The sequence below is a fragment of the Lolium rigidum genome, chromosome 5, assembly GCF_022539505.1.
Source record: "Lolium rigidum isolate FL_2022 chromosome 5, APGP_CSIRO_Lrig_0.1, whole genome shotgun sequence".
In the NCBI taxonomy this organism is placed as follows: domain Eukaryota; kingdom Viridiplantae; phylum Streptophyta; class Magnoliopsida; order Poales; family Poaceae; genus Lolium; species Lolium rigidum.
This window is the reverse complement of record NC_061512.1, coordinates 65,877,703-65,886,438: the sequence shown is the minus strand read 5'-3', so window position 1 is coordinate 65,886,438 and position 8,736 is coordinate 65,877,703. Positions and strand designations below refer to the sequence as shown.

Below are 8,736 nucleotides of genomic sequence, written 5' to 3'. Positions count from 1 at the left end.
CCTGGAGATTCTTCTCCGACTCGAAGGACTCGACGAGCGCTCGTTGTTGATCCGTTGCCTCGTCCGGGTGCAGCCCGTCGTCGTCGGACCAATCGAAGTCGTCATCGTCGTCCTCCTCCTACTCCTCCGCCCCGCCTCCTCCTCCTGCTCCTCCATTTGCGCCTCCAGTTGGGCCGCCAACGCGTCGGCCTCCCCCGCCAACGCCCCCAGGCCGCCTCCGTTGCCGCCAGCGTCGCCTCTCGCTGCTGATGCTCCTTCGCTGCCTCCACCGCCGCTGCTCGATCGCCTCCCGCCGTTCACAGTACTGGAGGTCCCGCTCCATGCGATGGCGCTGCCGCTCTGCACACCATCGCTCGGCCATCTCCTCCGTCTGGCGCCGCCGCGCCTCTTCCGACGTGGCGGCGTCCAACGCCGCAATGCTGTCCGCCAGCGCCGCATCCTCCCACTCCGCGTTCTCGTCAGCTTCGGGGTCTCCCGCTGTTGACGCTCCTGCCGCCGCCTCCCGCTGCTGACGCTCCCGCTGCTCCATTGCGGCCAGCCGATGCCGCCGCTCTGCACGAATCCGCTCCCCGACCGGCGCCGCCGCGCCACTTCCTCTGCGGTGGCGTCGATGTCGAACTGCGGTGCTTCCGGTGATGGAGGTGGTGGTGGAGACGGTGATGGAGGGAACTGGATGGCGCCGGGGCGGTTCATCATTGGGCAGTGGTGTTCGAGCGACGAGGGTTGTGCTTGTTGGGGAGGAAGAAGGGGTGCCGGCGGCTGTGGTGGCTGCCATTGAGCCGGGTGGGGGGGCTTTTATAGACTCCGACGGGAAGATAGCACGGGAAGAGGCAAGAAGCGGCGGGAAGAAAGCGCGTGTACGTGCGGTGGCGTGCGAACGCTGGCAACGCATGGAGGCTGCGCAGCACCGACGAGACGTCTCGCCTGCCCCTCCGTCGTCATTAAGGCAAAGCTGCGACGCTTCGTTCGTTTGTTACTGCGCGTCAATAACTTCCGTCGCGAGGTAGGCGATGGTTAGGTTAAACTTCAATGTGCCACTGACGCGTCGGTCCTGCCACACCTCGCCTCGCATTTCGGTGTGTCCGGCGTCCCCGAGCGTCCCCGTGTACCGGGTACGGGCTCGGGGCGCCGAACACCGTATCGGACCGCGCCGGACAAAACGAGGTTTTGGACCACGCGGCTAGGAACGTTTTTTCGTTCGGCACCCCTAAATCCTTTTGGGGACGCTTTGGTGACGCGGAGATGCTCTAACAATTTCACAGGTTAACCAATTACTGATGTTGACTGAGTAATGGTCATGATAATCAAATAAAGATCTGTACCCGTTGCAATTCAGTCAAACACTCGCATCAGTTATTTAACTAGTATTTTTTTTCAATAGATCTCATCACCGGCCATGCATGCCATAGAATGACAGATGCCCAGTACCCAGGTCCAGGTGGCTGCAGCAGTATTGCCAGGACGGTGCCGACCCCGTATCAAAAAAATAATCAAGACGCTACATCAGTAACCACGCCAATTCACAGGGAGGCCACAAGTTTTATCAGCAACGTAGCGGGCGAGTTTAGCACACTGCAATAGTGGCAGCTTCTTAGGCATCAGCAACTTTAATTTGTCCCCAAAATGCATGCCTTGATCAATCTTGTGGTGGCGTCCATTGCAGTAGCGCTTCTCCTGGATGCTGTCTCAGCTGCTGGCAATGCGACGGCGAGCCCGGGCAGAAACACGACGGCTTTGCCACCGTTCGGTGCCAACCACACCGTCGGCGACAGTGCCGGGTGGTTCTTCGACGGCAAAGCGAATGCCTCGGCGGCCAACTACTCTGTCTGGGCAGCCAACCGCACCTTCTACCTGGGCGACTACCTCAGTATGTTACTTCATGCGTACTACTGGTTTCTGGATTCATCTCTTCTTCGCTAGCAGCCTACTCATTGTTCATATGTACAGCCTTCAAAACCCGCACTGACAACACGGTCGTGCACACGACCAACGCGACGGTATACAAGCTCTGCGGGTACGACGGCGACGGCGTCGGTGGCGGGTGGAAGCCAGAGGAGGCGTTCCTGACGGTGATGCTAGCGGCTGAGGGTGTCAACTACTTCTTCTCGGACGCCGGCGAAGGGGAGCACTGCCGGAGGGGGATGCGGTTCGACATCACCGTTGCGCACGGCCGTGGCTTCCCGCAGGTACCGCCGTCGTACTACGAGCCGCTGTCCCGCGCGACGGCAGGGAGGTGCCTGGGCGTGGTGGTGCCCGTGTGGGTTTTCGTAGCTGTCCTGCTGATGCTGTGAATGGCTTAGGAGGCTGCAACTTTTGTAACAATCTTGATGTGTCTCCTTTGTATACTAATAATCATGTTTCCAAAGTGTGAAACCCTCGATTAAGCGTTGTGCGCGTCGGATGCGTCAAATTCTCGGTACATTGGGAACTACTGTATCTTAATTCTCAGTTCAGTGACTATCTCCCCACGATTTTATACTGCATTAACCGTTTTTTCTCATTTGCAAGTTTGCAACACAATGGAAAATTTTCAATTGGACTCCACATGTAACTCAACTCTATCACGAATCACAATGCAAATTCAAAAGCTGAGAATATGACTGAGCTCAAACTTAATTTTTAGTCTAGTAAAAATTAGCAAACCCGTTTTTTTGGTTAAGTTGGGAGCACATATTAGGCCGTGATAATACAAACTTTAGCAGACACAACGTGATGTGATGATCAATGTGTCGAGAGTTTATAGTTCTGCCAGGATGATCAATGTGTCGAGAGTTTATAGTTCTACCAGGTTGGGAGAGTTGGTTGGTCCGCCTACATAATCGACGAGTTACATGATCTGAAAGTAGTTCACATACGGGTTTTTCATAACCACCTTTCTTGGTTTCTCCTTATTAGTTGTTCGGTTCTTTTCTACTTAATTGATAGATTGTGATGAAGCCTTTGCCTTCAATACGGTTAGTACTGTGTTTCGAAAAAAAACTACAAAAAAACATACATAGCAACCTAGGAATTTCACCGTGCTCAAAGTCACATTTCTATTTGTGGGAAGAACACTCCATGGTTTAAAAAAATCACCAAAACCATGTGTAAAATAACATCAAAAGTAATAAAAGTTACAAATGGTATTTGAACCACCTAAGACTATGAGCACTGGAGCAAGCTGAAGTCGGACAAAGCTTATTAAACTAGAGCTTGTTGTAGTAGATGGACGGGAAGTCATCTGCTAAGACCCTAAACACCAATGCAGTAGAGCAAAAAAACATCGCCAATAATGAGAAACATAGATCAGAAGAGCTAAAATTATAACCACACCTACGAAAACATGAAAACCGACTAGTTTCAAGATTTTTTCAATAAAGAGAATCTATTAATATCACAAAGATACCAATTACAACCAGTCTCTGGAGCAACACAATATCCTAATGGCAGAACAGATGCACACAGCAAAAGAAAAGAATAAAAAACTAAGAATAAAAGTCATGCTATAGTATCCTACTAGCAACAATACAACCACCACCAAGACAACACATGAACTCCAGGCTCTCCAAAAGCGACGTCTCCGAAAAGGGAACAATGCGCAAGCACCGTCGTGGCCCGATTAAAGATCTTAGATTTTCACCATGAAGATAGTCGTCGCTCTAAAAAACAATGCCTTCAACAAAGCTATTCTCAGACACAACCAATTAATGTTAAACCTTGGATTTTCATCCTGAAAGGAAAGACTCTGAACTTCACTTGTATTGTCGCCCCCACTTGCATACTGCTGCGAATTCTGGAACACCAAGCAAGTCCCACAACAGCGCAGAGGGTCGAATCTCCATTGCTAGTCCTCGCTTTCGCCTTCCATGATATTCTCCACCTCCGACTTCACGATGGACAAAACATGTCACCTGATGGCAATAAAGAATAGAGCTTCGTGCCGATTTCTCCAGAACCAAACGTTCGGAATAAAAGCATGGAAGCGCACGACCGAATACCACCAGATCCAGCGAGCCTTCCAAAACTCAACACTTCAGCCAAAACAAAAATAGCAAATTAGATAATCTACCGGACACAAAACTCCACGCGCTATCCTATCCACGGATGCGAGAAGCGCAATGAAGAAAAAACAAAGAAACAAAGAATCCTTCAAGAAAAGAAACAAGAAAAATAAAGAAATTTTGTCTATCTAAACAAGATGTAGCCAACCCACTACAATGGGATATCACTAAAGTAGATCATTAGATTAGATGCATCGTCCAAAATTATACTAGTACCTAACTTCAAGGCATCCAATCATATCATGCATGCCCTTTCTTATGAAGACACTCACGATCACCCAAATATTCGTCTCCCTTATCATCCCAACCTCAGACCTAATTTCGTGTAGTGTGGCGCTTTGTAATTTCTTTGAGTATTTAAAATAGAGATGCCGCATTTGTTAGAGAAATCTCGCACCAAATTTCCAGAGCTGACTCGGACCACAGAAAATACACAATCCACCCACCAAATCGCTTTGGTCCTTCCTCCCACAACATGTGAGGCTGCTGTGGCTACTCCCTAGTAGATTAGATGTGAGATGCATTATCTCCTATCATTCTCATCAGGTAAATAATGGAGCCAACCCCCCTGTCGCGTACTACTACAGTTCACGGGACCGTGGCCAGCTGAGCTGACTGATATGCTGTGCCCGTGTGCCGTGTATCCCCGAACACGGCGTACAGCCTCGTGGCCTTATCAATATTCGTACGTATATGGCGTTTGACCTTTTAATATGGTTTGCACAGGACCACAAAGTTTGCACACAAGTCACATAGAATAGCAGAAATTTTACTACTCCATAATACAGATCATCTGCTCCCTCCGTCATATCAAAACTGCCTCAACTTTATTAAAATTTAGATGTATCTACCTACTAGATAGTGTCTAGATACATCTAATTTTCGATAAAGTTGAGATATTTTTGGTGACACAGAGGAAGTATATCTATATATACCATACCACCGTATTATACACGAGATTTTTAATCTAGATTTACCACCCAGTTCTAGAGCATTCCTGCCAAACAGATCTTTGGTGTCCGAGCCATTGATTTGTAGGTTGAAGTTGTTGTCTGCCACTCATCGGGAAAGAACTCATTAGATCATACGGATGTGCATGCTTGGATTCGCCATCCTTTTATTCCCACGCTTGCGGTTGATAGTTGCTGGACACTTCGGGAAGGTCCACCGCGCAAGGAAAATAGCTCTACCATATCTTCTTGGGTAGGAGTTAGGGGCCCCATGTGGCATACTGGTCAAAACCTTCTACATTGTCACTTCATAGTTTAAACTATCAAAATGTGATCTAGATGACAAATAATTCTCCAGACTCACACGAACTAGAAAAAACTCTCTTAGAATGAGGGAGAGAATGATAAATGACTGCATGCACTTTTCTAGGATTGTTATTGGGTATATAGTAGTCCATTCATTTGTAAATACAATTTGTTGGAAATATAGTCATTTTGATTGTTATTTTAGTATAAGCACGTAAGTAAAAAATAGGAAATTTTGACAATATAAGAACAGTGGTATTTTATGAAATGTACTTAATATAATTATTTTTCATGCCAACATTGAAAGTATACAAGATTTTCATACATAGATTTTGTTTTATCACGGAGCTCTTGAGATAACACAACGATGGTCTGCTTCGGCAGCGGATGTGGTACATTCTTTGAACCAAATTTTTTGTTTTGCATCTAACCATCACAAATAAAATTAACATGTTCATTTCATCAAAGTTCCCATTAGAGATTAGAGGATCAATATGGATCAAACATAACATCCTTGTATAATGTTATTGTGATGAAAAGCATTTTTAGAGCCATATATTCTTGACGAGGAAGACATTGTTTTATCGTGTGATTGATGGAGGAAAATTGATCTGGTGAAAGAAATTTTTTGTATGGAATATTCCTTGAGATGGTAAAATTCATTAATCCTCAAAATGTGAGGAAATGTTTTAAGACATGATGAAATTGTGCACATCTCTTTTCTAGTTGTTTCATGCACTATTGTATGAAAGTTTAACGTAAATTTTAGAAAGTAGAGACAAAAAGCAACCATACTACACATATGAACATGCACTGAGGTACATGCACATTGTCTACCTTGGTGACTAGTGTGAACTAGATTTAGATGTGCGCCTTGGCGCACGACCCCGTGGTACTCGTGTCACTGGAAAATTTTGTGCAAAGACGATAAAATCCATTGTATATGATTAAGATTAGTGACAATGTCCTGAATGTTAATGAGGATGTAATTGTACATGTAACAACATTCTGAAATTAGATCATCTAACACAATCATGAGAATATGTTTGATGGAGGGCATATGAGTTCCTACTTTCTACTTCCTAGGTTATTGGCTGCTGACACAGATCGTTGGTAGGTCAAAATATTAACCATGAAATTAAACTTTTCAAAAAATGTAGCAACTATGCAAAAACAGTCAGAAACTAATCAATAAGCTTAGCTTAGAAAACCCTTTTTGCACGTGAACAGTTTACCAGCCATATACTATTTAGAACAAAAGACGAAACACCTTATAAAGAAACTCAATGAAAGGTAGGCAACATTCCATCTTAAGCTATGCACTTAATTATAATCCGAAGAAAACATCAAACACAACTATCAACTCCCTTTTAGTTACAACAACTAAAACCTTAGGCAGTTTGCAAAAAACAAATGTAAGAAGAATAGACTCAAACCAACCAATCTATGTAACAGATGAATGAGGCAACCCAAAATATAACTGAGTATTTATCATCTTGTTGCACATATTGATGAAGGATGCCAGTCATTCAATCCATGCTCTTATCATCTGAACCGGAGACCATGGCACTACATATCACAAAGAACAATGATACAAACTGTGTTAATGTAAAATTTTCACATAATTATTAGATTGTAATATGGAAACTACAAAGCCCACTATATATATTCCTAAATAAACCACTTGGCTACAAAACAAAAGCTCACAAACAAAGGTAGAGGGCCATGCTTTAATGCATACTCGAGATACAAACCGAGATACAGACCTTGCTACTTGATAATTAGGAACACATTTTCTAAGAAATAGTTTTATGGCAGGTCAATGAAACTGTGATGCTGGAATTTGATACTCATTCAATAACACATATCTCAGGCCCATACATATTTTCATGTTATGTATAAAGGGGCCTAGAAAGGAGTTAATTCTTCCATCCTAAAGAAATATAATGACAAATCTTAAAGTCAGCGTACTGCTGTGTACCACTACAGACTACACACCGGGAAAATGAAAACCATTATCGCAACAATATTTCTCATGTACCATGAAACAGTGAATGACAATTATGCTACCAAACCAGAGCTAACATAGATGGAACAGATTGTTGCAAACAAAGTAGTATGGCCTAGAACCAGCAAAATAAGGACGGTTTATCAGAAGTATAGACAATTCTCCATTTTTGGCGGAAAAAGCTAGTTATAACCATAAGAACTGCACATTACATATGCACTGCAAGCCTAGAGCAAAGGGGTTGCAGTCAATTAAAATTCAAAGACTAAATATGTTTCTTTTTTTTGGGTGTAAAGCACTGCTTACATGAGAAAAACCATAGGAAATAGGAACAACATATATATGCAGTTTTAACACCCTCCCGTCCATTTATGTTCACATTGAATAAGCCCATTCTTCACTTATAATTAATACCATGAACCTTGTATCATAATACATAAAAGGGGAAGCACACAATCTTCAATAAGTTCTGAATGGTCATGCTGAATAAGATCATTTCTTCAATTATAATTATTCCAAGATACATGGAAGCAATTACATGAATAACTTGATTTTATAGCAATAAGATGGTAGGTATCATGCTAGTAGTAGAAGAAACCAAGTACACAGATTGGAGCCAAATGGAATGAGCTTACTGTGGCTCAAGGTAGTTATCTGGATGTGATGATGCCTTGACATCGATCAACACAATACCCATGGCTGCAACACCAAACGCTTCCTGCACCATGTCCTGCCTTCCCTAGCAGCAAGCGTCCGATTAGTCTGACCTTGTCCATTTTCTCTGACAAACCTGTACAAAATTCACAACACTGATAAGAAATTCTAAAAACTATTTGAGCAACACTGTAGTCGCAACCTGAGATATTTGTATACAAAGGCTAAATCTACACAAAATTGACTGAATAAAAGTGCCTATTAAATCTGAGAATCACTATTCGCAGCGAGATAAAAAAATATTCCGAGGTTTTGAGTTATTTCAATGAAAAAAGAACATGCATGAGTTTGCAGCGAAATATGTACAAAATCCATTATAACTTTTTTTTGAAAGACGAATCTAGACGGCAGCGAGACAAATTTTTTTTAGTGAAAACACTTGACACCACAGGGCAATCATAGTATATACTGATTCATTCCACGAAACGGTTGATGCTTGCAAGATAAGTGAATCACACGTGAACATGAAAGCTCTAACCTATATAATGAGATTGCACACACAAGTTTTAAAATAGCATAAATATAGCTTGTGAATCTATAGGAATATGATATTATGCAATAAAGGAGTATGACCATTTCAGGACAACAATTTTGCTAAGGAATGAATGGGTTTATCTTCAATTCAGCTTATTAGTTACAGATGTCCATTGCTTGGGTAACTGATAAACTGAATTTATTAGACGCTCACCACAACCAGAGCTGGTGTTCTGCCCATCAC

The 8,736-nt window shown here is 43.4% G+C and overlaps 1 protein-coding gene across 1 annotated transcript; it reads left to right on the top strand.

Moving 5' to 3' along the window:
* Positions 1-1,623: 1,623 nt before the first annotated feature.
* LOC124656059 (blue copper protein-like) lies at positions 1,624-2,291 on the top strand. Its single transcript, XM_047194869.1, has 2 exons — positions 1,624-1,867; positions 1,948-2,291. Exons 1-2 carry the CDS (start codon positions 1,624-1,626, stop codon positions 2,289-2,291), a joined length of 588 nt encoding a protein of 195 aa, XP_047050825.1.
* The last annotated feature ends 6,445 nt before the right edge of the window (positions 2,292-8,736 follow it).